Here is a 20,202-nt window from a genome sequence, read left to right as displayed (position 1 = left end):
CACCCGGTCAGGGCCAGAGATATTTTGTATATGTTCCTTTTATCAAAGTATATATTGTTATTGATTTCAGAGGAAGGAAGGAGAGAAAACATTGATGTTGAGAGAGAATCATTGATTAGCTGCCTCCTGCACACCCCCTACCGGGGATTGAGCCCACAGCCCAGGCATGTGCCCTGACTTGGAATCAAACCGTGACCTCTTGGTTCATAGGTTGACCCTCAAACACTGAGCCACACTGGCTTGACTGTGTTCCTTTTTTTGTTTTTACTGTAGCTGTCAGAGTACTTAGCAATTATTTTGAGTGTTTTCTTGACTTCTTATGCTCTTTTAAATGCCCTTTAGTTGGAAAGGGGGGTCAGTGTACTTTAAATAAAGATTTTATTACCTAAAAAATTCAATAGCCCTGGCTGGTGTGGCTCAGTTGTTAAAGTGTCGAACCGAGCACTAAGGATTGTGGGTTCCATTTCTGGTCAAGGGCATGTACCTGGATTTCAGGTTCGATCCCTGGCCCTGGTCGGGGCGCATGCGGAGGCACACAATCAATGTGTGTCTCTCACATCCATGTTTCTCTCTCTCTCTCTCTCTCTCTCTCTCTCTCTCTCTCTCTCTCATCTCCCCTCCCTCCCTCCTTTCCACTCTCTAAAAGTCAATGAAAAAAAATATCCTCAGGTGAGGATTAACAACAACAAAAATTCAGTAAACTCACAAATTTAGCCCTATATAAACCTGAAAAATAAAAATTTGCAGAATAAAATGCCTTCCACCACTCTCTGCACTTCTCCCTCCCAAGGTCAAAACCAATGTTACTTATCTTATATAACCTACCAAAGATATTCTTTGCATGTATTATACCTGTACATTTTCTTCTAACGAAGAGTTTAATGATCTGTTCTTGAGTTTTGCCAAACGTGAGGTAACTTATTGTAGATGTTGATGCTTGTGCAAGTTTCTTATCTTTTTTACATAAAGTTTAATATGCATGTGCCAATGTAAATGGTATCTGTTTTCTGAAAACAATTGTCACCCCTCTTTTCTAAACCCTCTCCTATAAATTACAGTGTATGAAGCTTGATTAAATTTAACCTAAATAAACATCCCAACTAGTCTATTTATTAACTTTGATGAGCCCTCACTTAGCAAATCTTGAACACCTTTATGATAAAGTACTCGGCTTGCTCTTTTACACATGCATAATGCTCTATATTTTATCATGTTGATGGTAATGATTTTTGTTCTCTTTGTAGACAGGGAGATTTGAAAAAGAAGAAGAAAAAAAAGAAGGGTAAGGCTTTTTAAAAAGTCTTTAGATTTCTTTCTACAAGATAAAAGCTTGAGTTTAGCCCTATATAAAAACCTTCAAATATATTGTCCTCTTGTATCTTTGAACACTTGAGTTTTGTCTTAACTATAGCTAGTATATTTAATTTTATTACATTAAAGAGTACAACTCTGGATTTTGCCTAAATTCAAATTATTGCTTGAGTAACATTGCTCTTTCACTGTAACTGTGAACAGATTACCTAACATTCCTGCCTGAATTTTTTATCTGTAAAATGGAATTTGATGGTATATACCTCATATAATTAAATAAGATATTGCATGTAAAGCTCTTAGAACACTGTCTGGCTCGTAGTAAACCCTGATACATTAGGCTGCTTTTGGCTGTAAATACCATAGAAGTCCATCAAACTGGTCTAAGAAAATTTGCTGTTTATGAAACTATCAGTGATGTTAGCATCAAAATCAAAGTTGGTTGATCCAGTAGTTGTATCTTTTTGTTCTGCTGTGCATAAAACTGGATCCCATTAGAGTCTTGTGATGTTTGTTGGAAAAAGGACCACATACTTGTCATTTATATCCATCAGGACAAAGAGGGTCTCATTTGGCAAATCTTTCCCATTAATCTGATTGGGCTAACATAGGTCATTGTCCAGCCCTGAACCATCCAGGGCAGTGGTTCTTAACCTTGGCTGCACATTAGAATCACCTGGGAATCTTTTTAAAATCCTGATTTCTGGGCCTCATCCTCCAGAAATTCTGTTTCTTTGTTATGGGTGGGGCACAACATTAGTAACAAAGAAACAGAATTTCCGGAGGATGAGGCCCAGAAATCAGGATTTTAAAAAGATTCCCAGGTGATTCTAATGTGCAGCCAAGGTTGAGAACCACTGCTTTAAGAGAACAAGTGATAACTAAAGATAACAATAGCCTGCAATTTGACTTTTTTCTATATTTTGTGGTTTCCAGATGGGCATATTTTAAAACTTACAATTGATATGTGCTTATTCTAAAAACAAAGTAAAGTAAAATAAAAATAAACAAAAGTAATAGACTTCTGTTGTAATAGAATTGCATAAAGAATAAAAATTCCCAACTCCAATTCATGCTCCAAGAAGTAATTAACTTTTTTCTATATAGAACATACATATACATTTACATGGTCAGTCAATAAAAGGTTTTACAAAGATGATATGAACATATCAGGATAGTTTCTTTTCTGTTTTAGACTGTATTGTGCAGACTTTTTCCAAGTTATTAAATCTGGGTGTGCTTCACTTTTTAACCCATTGTATAGCTTGCTATAGTAGGGGTATATTGTAATTTATTTCATCGTTCTTTTACTGGTGGACGTTTAAGTTTGCTATTTTAAAGGCTATCAGAATATTCTTATGGATTTCTACAGGATAAATTTCTAGAAGTATAAATTTTGACTGGTACTGCCAATAAATTGCTGTCAACAAAGGCTATACCAGTAAACACTTCTGCTAGTGTTTTTTGTTTTTTTTTTAATATATTTTATTGATTTTTTACAGAGAGGAAGGGAGAGAGATAGAGAGTTAGAAACATCGATCAGCTGCCTCCTGCACATCTCCCACTGGGGATGTGCCTGCAACCCAAGTATATGCCCTTGACCGGAATCGAACCTGGGACCCTTTAGTCCGCAGGCTGACGCTCCATCCACTGAGCCAAACCGGTTTCGGCTGCTAGTGGTTTTTGAGTGTTTCCCATTATCTCACCAACACCGGGTTTTATTACTGCTTTTAGTATTTGTTGGTTTGGTAGAATTTTTTACCCCTTTCTGTTAGTGAGGTTGAGCATCTTTTCACATGATTAATGACTTTTATTTCTTCTGGCTTACTCTAATTACAGCTATGCCCATTTTTCTTTGTATGAGTTACCTCTTGATTATGAAGAACTTACTCTATATTAAGAATGTAATCTGCTCTGGTTATATAATATGCATTTTTTTTACCATCTGATTATTTTTAATGTCCAGAGTTTAAAATACAAGGAGCAGAGTTCCTCTCAGACTCAAGTTTATAAATTCTCAATTGGCTTGTGAGGCCAGTAAGGTTACTTCTTTTTGTCTAATTTGGTTTCTGGGAAGACTTCATTCAAATACTCGATGGTCATCTGGTCAAATGGAATTATGTTCTTCATCTTCTCCAGCTCTTTCTCGTATTGCTCAATCCTGGTCTTTGAGAGAGACACAAACTCAGCACAACTTTTCACATCTTCTTTTTCTTCAGCATCCACCAGGGCACTGTACTTATCCTCTGGCACAGAAACCTTCAGGGCATAAAACTTCTTCTCAAAGTCATCTACTAAGCCGGCCTTCGCCACATTGGCCTTGTAGTAAGCCCAGTCGATAGCAGGTGGTTTCTCAGGTAGAGTAGCCAACCTGGAGGTGAGGGTCTCATTCCAGGATTTCAGGGTGTTAGCAATGGCCTTCTGGTTTCGGGGTATGATCTCCCCAAAAGCTACCCAGGCAATGGTTTTTAGAGCAAGTTTTCACCCAGCCATCTTGAGATCCTTCACTGACTCCTATCATATGCATTTTTTATTCTCGTAAATATATCTTTTACCAAATGAAAATTTAATTTTTTATATAGATACATCTGTGAAATCTTTTCCTTTATGTCTTCTGAATATTGTATCATGCTTAGAAATAAGGCCTTTTTCCCTGATAGATTATACAAATAAAACTTTCTCAAACTTATTTCAGTTTTAATGTTATTTATTCCAAGTCTTGGACATAATGTTTAAATGATTACCTTGAAAACATTATGGACAGATTCCTCATTTTTTCATCAATTAATTGTTACACAGGAAAACTGCCTAAGAATTATGACCCAAAAGTGACTCCAGATCCAGAAAGATGGCTACCAATGCGGGAACGGTCTTACTACCGGGGAAGGAAGAAGGGTAAGAAGAAGGATCAGATTGGAAAAGGGACCCAGGGAGCAACTGCAGGAGCTTCATCTGAACTGTAAGTCATTGCTTCCTGATTGAGGTCACTCAGAGCATAGGTTGATCTTTCTGAGATTGACTCATTAGTGTGAATTTTAAAATGTATTTTAAGTATGAGAAGTACAGTCAGATATCTTTGATGTTTTTTTAAAAAATATATTTTTATTTCAGAGAGAAAGGGAGAAGGAGAGAGAGATAGAAATCAATGATGAGAGCCAAAGCCGGTTTGGCTCAGTGGATAGAGCGTCGGCCTGCGGACTGAAAGGTCCCACGTTCGATTCCGGTCAAGGGCATGTACCTTGGTTGTGGGCACATTCCCAGTGGGAGATGTGCAGGAGGCAGCTGATCGATGTTTCTCTCTCATCGATGTTTCTAACTCTCTATCCCTCTCCCTTCCTCTCTGTAAAATATCAATAAAAGATATAAAAAAAAAAAAGAAAAAAAAAAAGAAATCAATGATGAGAGAATCATTGATTGGCTGCCTCCTGCATGCTCTCCACTGGGGATTGAGCCCGCAACCTGGGCATGTGCCCTTGACCAGAATCGAACCTGGGACCTTTCAGTCTGCAGGCTGATGCTCCATCCACTGAGCCAAACCAGCTAGGGCATCTTTGATGTTTTGCAATACACTATTGTAAAGGAAAGAAAATGTGGTATTTCTGGTTGGATTGTATTCTAAATACTTGGATTTTAAGATTGTATCATAAATAATAGGATTTCAGTAACTTCAAAAGTAGACTACATACACTGAGTCATCCAATAAACTAAATATCTAGATAAACAAAGATATAAATAATGTGACTAAAAAGAAGTATTAAAAATGTTACTGCCCTGGCCGGTGTTGCCCAGTGGTTAGAGTGTCAGCCCACACACCTGAGGGTTTGATTCCCAGTCAAGAGCATGTACCTGGGTTGCAGACTTTGAACCCCCGCCCGATCGGGAGTATGCTTGAGGCAACCAATCAGTCAATGTTTCTCTCTCCTCTTTCTCTCTTTCTCCTCTATCCCTCTCTTCTACTCTCTCTTTAAAAAAAAGTTACTTGCCCTGGCTCAGTTGGTTGGAGCGTCATCCAGTACACCAAAAGATTGTGGGTTTGATTCCTAGTCAGGGCACATACTTAGGTAGTGGTTTGATCCCCAGTTTGGGCATGTATGGGAGGCAACCAAGCAGTGTTTCTCTTCCCCCCTCTTCTTTCCTCTCTCTCTAAAATCCATAAAAACATATCCTTGGGTGAGGATTTTAAAAAAATGTTACTAAATAACTCATTTGTATATGGTAGGATTATAAGTCATTTAAAATTTTGTCTTTATTTTCTAAGCCTTCTAAGAATTGGCATGTACCATATGTTACTTATCCTTTGATTATAAAGCACTAAACATTTTATTCAAAAGGGATAAAGAGTTGGGGAACCCACTTTAAAATAAATAGAATGTGTGGGAGATTATTAGGGGTGGAAAGTGAAATTCACGTATGTATGTTTTTATAGCCTTTTTCTTTGTTGAATGTATGAATGACTGACACTTTCCTGATCTGATGATTTCAGGGATGCCAGTAAAACTGTGAGCAGCCCACCCACCTCGCCAAGACCTGGCAGTGCAGCAACAGCATCTGCATCTACAAGTAATATCATACCCCCAAGACACCAGAAACCTGCAGGGGCTCCAGCAACAAAAAAGAAACAGCAACAGAAAAAGAAGAAAGGTGGAAAAGGTGGCTGGTGATTAGAACATTCTTGTTGCAGACTATTTTTCAGCTAGTCTTAGTGACACTAGGAACATAATAAAGGTAACACAGCAAGAAGCACAGAGCTGCTCTCTCTCCCATCCCCACATTTTCATCAGATTATTTTCTTGTGCATCAAAAAGGAAAACATCTTCCTCATACTCTGCCTAGTCAGACTTAGCCTACTTGTACCACCTAGCTTTGCACAGATGATGAGAACTCAAAATAATTGGGATTTACCCACCTTGATATCTGTTTCTTTGTGTGCTGATCTGGAGGTGTTTTTTCAGTTTCACAAATAAGGCATGTTATCTAAGGTTTCCTAGGTTATAAACAGAAGTTACTTCTGCTGTTTTAACTAGAGTCTAAAGACACTTGTTCTTATCTAGTCCCACTTTAAATTATGTCTTAGAAGGTCTTAGGAGACTGAAAGTGGAATCTTCTGAGCATTCCAAATATCTACTTAGAAATATCATGTGATAAAAAGGGACCTTATTAGTACACTGGTGTTCTCCACTTAGTTACATGAGTGGCCACAGGAAAACCAAATGTCTTGATTAATTTTTACCATAAATTCTGTTATGTGATATTGGAATATGGGATATTATATATATACATATATAGTAATAAAAAGTATGTATGTGTATATGCATATATACACATGTATATAAATTAGGACTCCTTTCGCCCCCGTATCAGTTTCAGATTATGATAACATGGTGCTTATTTAGCACTATAAAGAACTCAAAGGAAACATCAATGTTGTAAGAAGCTGACCCTTAGCAGTGTTCTTAGGTCAAATGGGTTTGGATGGTCTCAATCAGATTTAATGTCCCCTATCAAGAGCATGAACATTGACTTCCTGTGTAGAGAAGAAATCAGTAGCAGAGTTCAGTAGCAGGCAGTATTAAAACTCAACAGTACTGTGTGGCCCAATTAATAAATACTCAGATGGCTCCTCTTTCTAGTTAGGGCAGTGACTATACATTACCCTTCCCAGAGTGAGGGAGTGTTATACAGTCAGGACTGCGGTGTCGGTGTTGCTCTGGTCTTTCCTTGCTTATAAGCCACTTTCCCATTGAACAGCTGTGAGACAGATGCCCACTCTGACTAGTATTCATTTTATGTACCCCAGATAGCATTGAATTTAGATTTAAGACTTATTTCCTTGTGATCGTATTACTCCATCCTTGTTAATAAAGTGCTGCTGTGTTTGACTCCGAACATAATGAAACATACTGAGACATCTTCGAAGAGTTTTTTAAAAGGCTTTCCTCCTTTACAAGAGTAAGAAATGTGATGCTGCCTTTCTGTTTAACATAATCAGATTTGCAGTGGCATCTAAACAAGAGACGGGCTTACATATGAATGGTTTATTATGGCGTAATACTTTTTGAGCTCTCAGAGAATAGTCTTTTGGTAAGAGTGACAGATACTCATTCCTTCTAAATATATACCCCATTACAAGAATAATTGTTAGTAAATTTGTTATTTAGGATTCCATTAAATTTCTGTGGTGAAGGATAATCACTTTTTAGGTTTAACTAAGCTACCGAATTTTGGTGAAAATTATCATTAAAATTTTGACAAAAAATACAAAGTGAAATATATGGTTTTCTAGCCAGTCATTGCTATTACCAGTCATTACTAAGCAACTGAAACCTCAGTTCAAAGAAGTTATTGTCAAATTAAGTGTAAACATCTACATTAACTTTCTGGTAATTATTTCTCTTTTGGACAGCTCTTTAACCAGTGACATATACACTTTGTATATATGTGTGTGTCTACATTTATAAAAACCAATATGGATACATCCATTCACTGTGGCACATTTTAAAATAAAATATTCTAGCAGTGCGTATGGATTGAGATGTTTTGGGTGTTGACATTTTATGGAGTACTTCCTGGTTGGTACATCTGAGAATTTTTTTTTTAAAATATATTTTATTGACTTTTTACAGAGAGGAAGGGAGAGAGATAGAGAGTTAGAAACATCGATGAGAGAGAAACATCGATCACCTGCCTCCTGCACATCTCCTACGGGGGATGTGCCCGCAACCCAGGTACATGCCCTTGACCGGAATCGAACCTGGGACCTTTCAATCAGGCCGACGCTCTATCCACTGAGCCAAACCGGTTTCGGCCATCTGAGAATTTTTTAAACTGGGTATCTAAAAATCTCAGAGCATTGGCCTGCGGACTGAAGGGTCCGGGGTTCAATTCTGGTCAGGGGCACATGCCCGGGTTGTGGGTGATCAATGATTCTCTCTCATCATTGATGTTTCAATCTTCTATCTATAATTTAAAAAAAGTATAATATGCTAATTAGACCGGACATCCTTCCAGACGTCCTTCCAGACAAAACTGTAGCGGGTGGGGGCCATGGCAGAGGTGGCAGAGGCCCCTGGCCACGGATGGGGGCCGGGGCCAAGGCCCTTGCACGAATTTCGTGCATCGGGCCTCTAGTAAAAATATAAACATAAAATAAAATTCTCTCCAGCCCCTCTCTGCAAAGCTACAAAGCTAATTTAATGGGGTTAAGAGACCCCAGCTTTAACTTCACTGAAAATCCATCATGTTGATAAGTGTATATAAATAAATTGAGGAGCAAACATATTAAGTTATTAAGTACAGCATTTTTAAGACTACTTGAATACTGCTAACAGCTGCAACACTAAGGCCTTCTGGATCCTGCCATTCATTCATTGTTCCTTACAAGCCTAATTGAAACATAGATCTGATGAAGAAAAGTCAGTTTATTGTGTAAGAGAATTTTGTTAGTTTGTGAAATATACTAGGGTCCAATTTAACAAAAGAACTATCCATATACTCAGTTAAACATTACACAACCTTTGAAAAGCCCTGTGGATTTCCTAATTTGTTGAATATTCGATCATTTGGAACAAAAAAAAAGATTTTTCTTTAGTTTTTATTTTTTCAGAGAGGAAGGGAGAGAGAAACAATAATGCAAATCATTGATTGGCTGCCTCCTATACCCCCCTAGTGGGGGGGGGCGGACCTGCAACTGGGGCATGTGCTCTTGGCCTGAGTCGAACCTGGGACCCTTTAATAGGCAGGCCGACACTATCCACTGAGCAAAACCGGCTAGGGCTAGTTTTTTTAATACCCTGCATTCCTAGTAGCTATGATCCTGGCAGACTTAAGAATTTTTAAAAGCGAAATAAGAAAATTTGAAATCGGGACCATTCACGTTCCTGTTGTCCCTTGAGCATCTTGGACAATTTCTAGATTCTACTAGTTAAGTTGGCACAGGCTGGAGGGCGAGGAGATACCCGACTTCACTTTGCAGGCTTGAGATGACTAACGGGATAGGCGGGGAATCCTCTGAGGACCCTCAGCCCTCTGACCCCTCGGGGTCCTTCTGATGGGAGACCCGTGAGCTGGGTGGGCGTGGAGATCATTCGGGAGAGGAGAGACGCTTAAATCTGGGCCGCTTGGAAAAGGCCTTTTTGAGGCACCCTGTCCAGCTCAAGGGAATCGCGCCATAGTGCCCCTCCCGAAGGGTGGCACCGGGACACGCTTTTTCCTGCGTTGCCAACCTGCCACGCAGGGCTTTCAGGTCCCTTTGGACCTGACCCTCTAGCTCCTTCGCCTTCTTCCGCCCTCAGGTTTGGCGAATCTGCAGCACGCAGCCCCGGGAGATGAGAGCGTGTACCAGACGCCCGGTGGGTGGCAATGGCAGCACGCACGCCGTAGTGAGTGCGGGTGGGGTCTACGCCACATGCATCTACGTGGATCTACGACTCTGGCTGCGCGCCCCCTCCCGCCCCCACAAGGGCCACACCTGCCGAGACTCAGGACCGCTGCTCCAGCGTGCGGGCGCGCAGGAGGGAAGGAAACGGGACTGGAGATGGAGAGGGGGAAGGGGAAGAAGAAAGAGAAGGGAAAGGAGCCGGAAAAAGGAAAGGAGGAAAAAGAGAAAAGGAAGGAGGTGGAGAAGGAGAAAGCTAAGGATAAAGAAAAGGAGAAGGGAAAAGGGAAGGAGGAGAAAAGTAGAAGTAACGAGGAGGAAAAGAGAAAAGAGCGGGAGAGAGAGAAAGAGAAGGAACAATTTAAGGGAAAAGAGGACGACAACAGAGTCTTAGGAAAGCCCCTGCTGGAGCCGCCGGTAAGAGACTGATGCCTCGGCCCCTCTCCCCAAGGCCGTCGTTCAGGCCGGAGCGCCAGCTCTGTTACGTCCCAGGCCCCGACCCAGGCGGGAGGGAATTGCGTCTGCTTCGGGGGCTTTTCACCTGTGTCGCTTCTACCGCCCCTTCCCTCTGCCCACCCTCACCCTAACCCCGAGCTGCATGTCAACCCTCATCAGAATCCAGTGTTGAAGAGCCGCAGGGAAAGGTCCTTTTGCGGCCCCACCTCTTCCACTGCTCAGAACCAGGTCACAGACCGCCCCCCAACACAGAAACCCCCAACACAGAAACCCGCCCTGAACGCTCACTGCACACGGGCTCGCTCTCTCCAAGTCCTTTCTGTTGAGTAAGTTCTTTGGCGGAAGGTGCGGGGTTCCTGATTTGTGCCGGCTGGGTTTTCGAATTGTCTGGACCTTTTCTGTGGGCGTTGGTGGTTACTGCTTCCACTGTTTTCAGACATCCAGAAGGGATGGTCACAAAGGTTTAACGGAGAGATCTCAGAAGCTAAAAGATAAATACCTATGACTCCACTTATATGAGGTACCTAGAGTAGTCAAAACCATAGAGACCATAGGATGGTGGTTGCCGGCTCCTGGGGGAGGGAGAACGGGGAGTTAGTATTTAATGAGAACAGTTTGTTTTACAAAATGAAAAGAGTTCTGGAGCTGGATGGTGGTGATGGTTGCACAACATTATGAATGACTGTGCTTCATACCACTTAACTGTACGCTTAGAACTGGTTAAGATGATACACTTTGTTATGTGTATTTTACCACAGTTTTAAAATTGGGGGTGGGGTGGGGAGAGGAAAGAAAAGCCAGGCATCATTTGGGTCAGCTTAGTGAGCTCTGTGCTCCTGAGCTCCTGGGCTCAGGGCTGCTTCCGGTTCTAAACAATGTAATTACTCATATAGATTTGATCTTCGGGAAAACACAGACTGCATAGATCCACCTGTAATTAAAGGAATAACTTATGACAAGGAACAGTGGTGTTAGGAATCACATTTTTGTGTCTGAACTATTGCTTTACAATAATCCCAGATTTCCTTAGATTATAAACATAATGAAGCATGTGGTTTAGACTAAAAAGTAAGCAAAATGTAAAGCATCAGCGCCTGCTGAATTTCTAGATTAGGGGGAATGAACTTAGGGCCAGTGATGTGGTCGGAAAGGGAGTAGGGAACTTTTTTTTCTCATGATATTTCACAGGCTCTAAGAGGTCATTATTTTAGGTACCACTAAGAAAGAACAAAAAAAATGTTTCCAATCAAAGTAAGACATACCATGGATTATAAAATCCTCATTAAAAGATATTAAAATGTGAAAAAAATTATCTCAGAATTTATTAAATATTGAGGTATTCTGAGAGGGCCTTTGGTGGAGATAATGCGGGGGACACAAGCCACACCCTGTAGTCATTTCTTGGTGCCACCATTGCTTTAAATGATGCAGTTTTAAACCATCCAATCAAGTCTCCTTTGTACATCAAGTCACTCTTCCTTACCAGTCACTCCCAGAATGACATTATAACTTTTAGATGCAGGCCAGCCAGTGTGGTTCAGTGGTTGAGCATGGACCTATGAACCAGGAAGTCACCATTGGGCTGGATCCCCAGTAGGGGGTGGGCAGGAAGCAGCCAATCAGTGATTTTCATCATTGATGTTTCTATCTCTCCCTCTCCCTTCCTCTCTGAAATCAATAAAAATAGATTTTAAACAATAGATGTAGATGGGAGGGAATGGGGAAGGAGATTGGGATGGAGGTAGGAAACATCTATGGAAATACCATTTGCTTTAAAACCATCAAGAATTTAAAAACAAACATGCACTTTTTCAAATTCTGTTATTCGGTAGGTAGTCTTCATAAAGCATGCTTTCTACATAAGTCTGTATTAGACCAGACCTTAAAACAGTGATGGCGAACCTATGATACGCGTGTCAGAGGAGACACGCGAACTCATTTTTTTTGGTTGATTTTTCTTTGTTAAATGGCATTTAAATATCCTATATAATAAAAGGCTAATATGCAAATTGTTCCCTTGGGAGCTTGACCGACCGGAAGTTCGACCGCTTGCTATAACATGCACTGACCACCAGGGGGTGGTGTGGAATGAAGGAAGGCCCTGATCGGCCCTGATCGCTGGCCAGGCCTAGCGACCCTGCTGTGTACAAATTTTGTGCACCAGGCCTCTAGTATAAAATAAATATCAAAAATATAAGTCTTTGTTTTACTATGGTTGCAAATATCAAAAAATTTCTATATGTGACACGGCACCAGAGTTAAGTTAGGGTTTTTCAAAATGCTGACACACCGAGCTTAAAAGGTTCACCATCACTTCCTTAATACATCTTACTTGCACATGAATCTTATCTATATATATAAAAGCCTAAATGACCGACTGTTTCTGTGAACAGTCTGGCTGAATTGTTGCTGATGGCCAGTAGCTATGACGTGCACTTGACCACCAGGGGGCAGATGCTCAAAGCAGGAGCTGCCGAGCGACAGCAACTTTGCAGAGTGCCCTCTAGCACTCCGGGACCCCTCGGGCGATGTCGGACTGCTGGTTTCAGCCCTATCCCTGCAGGCCATGCAGAGCACCTGCCAGAGGGACCCTGCTCATTCCACAGACGCCTTTCGAGCCCCAGCGCCATCCCAGGTGCTGCCAGCTGGGGAGGGACAGCAGGAGGTTGACTCCAGGGTGTATCCGGACCGTCTTGCCCAGTCCTGCCCCACTGGCCACCTTCTAATTAATTTCCTTTCAATGTGCATGAATCCATGCACTGGGCCTTAAGTTAAAAAATAAAATAAAATAAAATAAAATAGGTGGGATAGACATTCTGGTGCTGTTGGGGATCTTTTTTTTTCCAACCTGAAATCTAGTCTAAATCTAATGTCAACATTTAGTGTTCAATGTATAAGATCATTGTTATTTTTAAAACATTGTCAATGAAGACATTTACTGGTGGGGTTTTTGTTTATATTTTGTGCATGAGAAACTTATTTAGTAGGCTGCTTGGGAAATAGATTTAATTTTCTGTGAACAGTCTGGCTGAATTGTTGCTCATTTATTACTATTTACATTGAACTTTGTACTGTAAAAGTCACCTTTCTGAGTACTCTGAACTTTCTATTTCTTTCTTCATACCAGCCTGCCCTGTTGTCCCTCAATCATTTGTCATAAAAATTTCTAAGGCTGGTATGTTGATGGAATGTTTCTATTTCAAGAGGTTTTAACATCAGGCTCGAAAATATATGCTCATTTGTCAGTGGAACTGATTTAGCAACTTCTATAATCCTAGCCTTGTCATTTAATCATGATATTTATATTTAAAAGTATTAGAGGGGAACCTTGCCTTAAGAGCTTTTAATCTAATGATCCAATTGGAAGGACAAGACAGATTAATGAGACCTTAGATCAGTGGTTCTCAACCTTCCTAATGCCGTGACCCTTTAATACAGTTCCTCATGTTGTGGTGACCCCCAACCATAAAATTATTTTCATTGCTACTTCATAACTGTAATTTTGCTACTGTTATGAATCGTAATGTAAATATCTGATATGCAGGATGTATTTTCATTGTTACAAATTGAACATAATTAAAGCATAGTGATTAATCACAAAAACAATATGTAATTATATATGTGTTTTCCGATGGTCTTAGGTGACCCCTGTGAAAGGGTCGTTTGACCCCCAAAGGGGTTTCGACCCACAGGTTGAGAACCGCTGCCTTAGATGCTTATATGGTGGGTGGCACAGTCAATATTGGAGGCACCATGGAGGTACCAAGATCCCAAACAGCAATACTATATCTATCTATCTATCTATCTATCTATCTATATCTATATCTATATCTATATCTATATCTATATCTATATCTATATAGTATTTATTTGATAGATTGACCAGGAGTTGGAGAATGGAGAGGGAATGTGCAATTAACACCACATAACTAATGGTTAATTATCCTAATATATAAAAACCCTGCGTCCGTCACATCCACAATGACTGGAGGCTCGACCTAACGCCCAGGTTGCGCACGCAGCAGGCTGTGGTGAGTGGGGACTTGTGGCAGTGGAGACGGGGATGGGGAGGCAGGGCTGGCACTCACACTCACAACCGCACACATGCACAGCCACACACAGCACCTACCAGCTCACAGCCTTTTCTCCCTTTCTTTCCCTCCCTCCCAGCTTGCTCTCAGAGCCTCTCTCAGAATGAGGAAACAAAACATACTGGGCTTGAAGAGGCCTGGATGGAAGGGAGGGCGGGCAGAGGGTGGAGCGGCCCCCATTGGCCCCACCCACTCCCAGCTGGCAAAGAGGAAGAGGGAGACAGGGAGGCAGGAAGTCAGGGAGGACTGCTGAGAAAAACAGAGAGAGACAGAGACTGGGCGAGATCAGGCCTGCAGGGGAGGGCAGTTGGGGGCGATCAGGCAGGCAGGCAGAGGCAGTTAGGGGTGATCAGGCAGGCAGGCAGGTGAGCGGTTAGGAGCCAGTGGTCCCCAATTGGAGAGGATGCAGGCTGGGCTGAGGGAACAACCCCCCCCCCCCCACATGAATTTCTTGCACCAGGCCACTAGTAAAATATAAACTGATACAGTTTGTTCTAGATCTATTAAATATTTTATGAAGTTTCATTCTGGTTTACAATCCCACAAGTATTATTGGGTCCTACCACAGGCAGGCACACTGCCAGGGACCAGGAAAACAAGGACCTGATGGCATAGGTTTATTGATTTATCCTTTGTTTCACAGGAGAAAAATAATCATATCCTAGTGTTGGGCCTCGATGGAGCAGGAAAGACCAGTGTTCTCTACTCTCTAGCTTTAAACAGAGTCCAGCACAGCAAGGCACCCACCCAAGGTTTCAATGAAGTGTGCATCAGCACTGAACACAGCCAGATGGAGTTCCTGGAGAGTAAGCCCTCTTTCTCATTAGTTACAGGATAGCTCCTTTGTTATACCTTAAGCAGGATATAATATTATCACCATTGGGTCCTTGTGAAAAGTAATACTGGGTCAGATTTTCCTAGAGATTTAGAAAGCATTTGTAGTTTAATACTGGAGTGCACTGTGAGGGACATCACTTTCTGCTCTTTTCATTATCTCCTTTTTACAGTGGTGGTGATAAAGGGCAGTTGAGAGGAAGGCTTTATATTCCTTGAATAGCAGCCTCCCTCCTCCCTTGCTACCCCAAGTAAACATGCAATCTAAGTAAATATCGCGTGCTTCCTTCTCTACAACCCCAACTGCAGACAAACCCCAAACCTCTTCTTGTATACAGATGGCAGCCCAGAAGCCCATACTCTGTAGTAATTCTGGAGTCACCACCGCTCTAAATATTGCTATTCCCCAAAGTCTCATCAGGTTCTCTTTACATTCTTTCCTTGGTTGATTTCATCCATCCTCTTGGCATTAAGTACCATGTATATGCTGATGACTCCCAGATTTATCTATTCACCCCAAACATATTCAAATGTCACCTGACATTTCACCTGGCTGTCTGATGGCCCTCTCAAACCTAATGTCAAAACAAAATGCTTGAGTTATCTCCATACCTGTTCCTTTCCTTATAATCCACTGGTCAGGACCCATCAAGTTGCTCAAGACAGAAAACCCGGAGTCACCCTTGTTTGCTCCTTCTGTACCGCACCTCCAGTAAAACACGATGAATTTTTCTACCTTTACAACAAATCTCCAATTCATCAGTTACAGCCTTTCCCACTACCCTTATTTGAGTTGGAACCTCTATTATCTCCTACTGAGATTACTGCAGTACCTTTTTAATTTTGCTATCGTCCAGACACAAAGAGAAAATGAGCAGAGAAATTGATAAACCTGTAAGCAAATCTTTAAGAAAAAAGATGATATTCGGAATAGAGGTTTCAACTTGCCCAGAAGCTATTGAAGAAATAATTATTTTGACCAAATAAATAGCTAAAAAAAAAATCGTTTCAAAATATAAAAAACGAAAAGGAAGGAGGAAGGAAGGAAGGAAAGGAAGGACCCAAGTAGAGAGAAATGGACAGATCTATAATTGGAGTGAGGGATTTCAGCATACTTGTCAATTTTTCATAGGATTAAGGAGACAAAAACTTGCAAAGATGCACAAACTTTGAACTTAATCAACAAGTTTGATCTATTGGACAATATAAAATTGCCTAATTAGTCTATTTTACCTACACCCAAAAGCTAAAATACACATTCTCAAACACTCATGTAACTTTTACCAAAATTGACCACTCACTGGGCTGTACAGCAAGTCTTAACACATTTCCAAATAAGAGGCATCATACAAAGCATGTTCTCTGGCTGCGTTGCAGTTAATAACTGAAAGATAAAAATCTCTATATAGGTAAAATGTCAGGTATCGGGGGAAAAAATGAGGAACACAAATGTTCATTCTTGTTTAAACTAAATATATTTAAATCATATGAACAACTTAGAAGATTATACAACACCCTTTAAAAATTAAAACCACAAAATACTTCAAAGACTGACTCAATACAAAGGAAAATAATGGAATATAAAAACCCTTTCCCATTAGTATGGTAAATGTTTTTATTGATTCCTAAAACAGCGGTCTGCAAACTTTTTCTATAAAAGGCCGAATAGGGACTAGGTGAGGCCTTGTGGGCCACCTGGTCTCTGTTGCCACTACTCAGTTCTGAGGTTCTAGTGGGAAAGCAGCCACAGACAATATAGAATCAAATCCACATGTCTATTCTGAAAAAGCTGTATTTGAAGACAATGAAATGGAAATGTGGTATAATGTCCACATGTCATGAAAAAGTATTCTGTCTTTTTCTTTCAAATGTTTAAAACTGTAAAATTGCCTAGCCAGCGTGGCTCAGTGGTAGAGCATCAACCTATGAACCAGGAAGTCACAGTTCAATTCCCCATCAGGGTACATGCCCAGGTTGCAGGCTTGATCCCCAGTGTGGGGCATGCAGGAGGCAGCTGATCAATGATTCTCTCTCATCATTGATGTTTCTATCTCTCTCTCTCCCTCTCCCTTCCTCTCTGAAATTAATAAAAATATATTTAAAAAGTAAAAAATAAAACTATAAAATCCATTCTTTCTTTGTGGGCTGTACAAAAATAGACAGTAGGCCAGATTTAGACTGTGGGCCATAGTTTGCCAACCCCTGTCCAAGGAGAAAAATAAAAACTAAATTCATTGTGTATAATAATATTGTCATTAACCAAAAACTTTCTTCTGAGAAGAATCAATAGAATGAAATAATCCAAAGGCACTTTTTTTCTGAGGCAAGTATTAGTGAATGCCCATAGGATTATATTAACTCTCAGTGCAAAATTAAGAAGAAAAATTAGTTCTGGGATTTTGACAAAGGAAAACATTGTGCAAGTGAGGCTACCCAACGCATTTAGTCCATTGTTTTAGAGAAATGTGTTTTAATCCACCATCTAGAATTATTTTAGTAGCTTATTCCCATTTCTTTTTTAGCTGTAACTGATGGACGTGCAGGGGCTGCCGTGGCTGCTATGTATAACAGCAGGAGGCATCCACTGTAGTATTTAGTATTTCATGCAGAACCTTCATGTTCCAGAATGAATAAATCACTTGTGGAGGTAAATATCTCCACCCACCCACTCCTTCCCCAGTGACGTCTCTCTGGTGGTTCTCAAGTGGTACACTCTAACCCAGTGGTATTAGGACCCCTGCACAGTGTTCAGAAGTTACCTGACTGCCTTTCCTACCCCCTCGGCGAATGTGGCTGTGGCTTTTTGTGTGTGTCTTCTTTCCCTGCTCTTCTTTGTAGTTGGTGGCAGTGAACCTTTCCGTTCCTATTGGGAAGTGTATGTGTCCAGGGGAATGCTGCTGATCTTTGTGGTGGACTCAGCAGATCACAGCAGGTTACCTGAAGCCAAGAAATACCTTCATCGGCTAATTAAAATAAACCCAGTCATCCCTCTGGTTGTGTTTGCAAACAAACAGGTAAAAATCTGTTCACATATTATTTGTACTCAATAGTTTTATCATTAACACAAGAAATAGAAATACCTACTTTTAACAAGTAAATATTAAACAATATGCTTTACAGCCAGCTCAATTTATACTTATTAGATCTACTGGATTATAAACACCTTGAATGTAGAGACTAGTATTCATCTTTGTGCCCCTTTGTATACTGCCTTGGTATAGTAGGAATCTAACAAATATGTGTTAAATTTAATTCAATGAACATTTGCTGATTGTTGATTTCAACAAAATATTTGTGTCTACCATGTAAAAAGAAATTTATATCAATTAGGCCTGAATTATGTTCATACACATACATTAAAATTATTAAGCATCCATGGAGAAATAGAATGTTGTATATTGTTGGTGGAAAATAGTATGGCAGGTTCCTGAAAAAATTAAGTGTATAATTCCCATATGATCCAGCAAATGAAAAAAATTGAAAGCAGGGACTCAAACAGATATTTGCATACCCATGTTCATACCAGAATTACCCCTGATGGGCTTTTACCATTACAAGGAGCCCCTCTTTCCATCCAACACCATCCTTCTATTTATTTCCTCTCAAATTCCATCAGTGAATTTCTTCACTTGAGACATCATTCACATATCACTGGATCCATTAACACTGTTACAAAAGTCACTGCAGGCCCTAAGACTAAATGAATTCAGGAGTCAGACAGGCAATCTGTTGGGACAACCGACATCCAGAGAGGTAATCAACTCCAGCCAGATACCAAGTACAGCACAGCAGGAAGCCTCATGGATTCCCAGCGATGGAATCTGATAGGTTCATATTGGTACAAGAAAAACACACGAAACAACGCCCTTTAAATCATTCCCAGACATTTTTAAATGATCCCCTAAACCTTAGGGAGAACACTATGAAACAACAAAAGCCAATTACAAATGCAACTTTTCACCTAGTGTCTTGTCTTGATTGTAAAGAAGGTTTTGACCTTGCCATGCAGCAGAAGTATGGGCTTTCTGTCTCATTTGAATCTCTTCTCTTTATGCCTCTCCCTGTGGGTTGCCCTCCTGTAAGCCTTCCCCATCTTTCCATCTTATCCTCTTTCTCTCCACCTGTCCTCTTCTCTCGGCCTCCTTCTCCTACCACTTCATTTTCTAAATCCATTCCCTCCCTGCTCCTTTCTCTGTCTCCCTTCACCCTGCAAAATTTGATCCAATTTTTTTTTTGGTTGAGTAGAAATAATGGTCACAAAAGAAAACTCACAATGGCAAATGCTATAATCAATAAAACATGACATGGACAAAAAACAGTTAATGAATGAAATATCTCTTTAAAATAAATTTAAAATAATTGATCCTATTAAATATAATTCAGGGAAAATAGAAAAAGTAAGAAGCAGATTGACTGTAGTGTTTAGAACATTGATTAAGGTGTTATATTGGTTTAACTTTATTCCAAAAATATATTTTTGACGATAATTCATAAATATGGGTTTAATTCTGATGAAAATATTTATATTCAACAACCACTAGGGTCATAATAATGGGGTCACAATATCCTCCATATTAAAATGAATGTGGGGTGATTGAGAGCAATAAATGCAAAATAACCAAAATTTTTCCATTTCTTTCTTTCATTCTTGAAGGATCTTAAAGCAGCCTATCACATTACAGACATCCACGAAGCTTTGGCATTATCTGACGTGGGAAATGACAGGACGATGTTCTTGTTTGGGACCCAAGTGACTGAGAATGGCTCAGAGATACCGTCCACCATGCAAGATGCCAAAGACCTGATTGCACACCTGGCTGCACATACGCAGTGACTAGGCGAGGCCCACACTGGCTCACGACTGAGAAGTCACCAGGGAGTGTTGCATGGCAGGCTTGAAGCCAAAGGTTTCCACTTTTAAATAAAAAATAACCCATTTCCTATTTTCTCAATGCATGGCATATATACAAAGATAATGTTAATTGATTAAAAGCATCTCTTTATTTTGATTTTGAACTTTAAAAGTATTGGTAGCGCAATGTATTTGGGGGAATTTGGAGTTTTAAGCAACAAAATTAAAATGAACATTAGCAAACATATATCCCATTTGTAGTTTTTCAATGACATGAGATTTAT

General features: G+C 40.3%; 2 protein-coding genes and 1 pseudogene across 6 annotated transcripts in view; 2 read left to right on the top strand and 1 right to left on the bottom strand.

The window, feature by feature from the left end:
* The window catches only part of SRP72 (signal recognition particle 72), a 43,925-nt gene extending 24,068 nt beyond the window's left edge, over window positions 1-19,857 (top strand). For 2 of the 4 annotated variants that reach the window (XM_006093938.3, XM_014460185.2), the window contains 3 exons: window positions 1,245-1,282; window positions 4,111-4,270; window positions 5,795-7,830. In XM_006093938.3, the coding sequence (XP_006094000.1) occupies window positions 1,245-1,282; window positions 4,111-4,270; window positions 5,795-5,972 (376 nt within the window). In that variant the 3' untranslated portion in view covers window positions 5,973-7,830. Of the gene's footprint in view, window positions 1-1,244; window positions 1,283-4,110; window positions 4,271-5,794; window positions 7,831-19,720 lie in introns of those variants that run through there. The other 2 variants (XR_002830544.1, XR_002830545.1) reach the window with 2 other exon arrangements.
* Window positions 3,244-3,819, bottom strand: LOC102436471 (annotated as a pseudogene). Its single transcript, XR_330186.3, has one exon. The product of XR_330186.3 is annotated as an ATP synthase subunit d, mitochondrial pseudogene (transcript).
* Window positions 9,950-20,202, top strand: ARL9 (ADP ribosylation factor like GTPase 9; the record flags this gene model as incomplete). Its single annotated transcript, XM_023758272.1, has 4 exons — window positions 9,950-10,102; window positions 14,876-15,038; window positions 17,905-18,080; window positions 19,721-20,202. Coding segments are annotated over 4 exons (672 nt in total), but the record flags the coding sequence as incomplete, so codon positions are not given.

The sequence above is a fragment of the Myotis lucifugus genome, unplaced genomic scaffold (assembly GCF_000147115.1).
Source record: "Myotis lucifugus unplaced genomic scaffold, Myoluc2.0 scaffold_127, whole genome shotgun sequence".
NCBI classification, from domain to species: Eukaryota; Metazoa; Chordata; class Mammalia; order Chiroptera; family Vespertilionidae; genus Myotis; species Myotis lucifugus.
The sequence above is the reverse complement of the archived record's forward strand: the minus strand, read 5'-3'. Positions and strand labels throughout refer to the sequence as shown.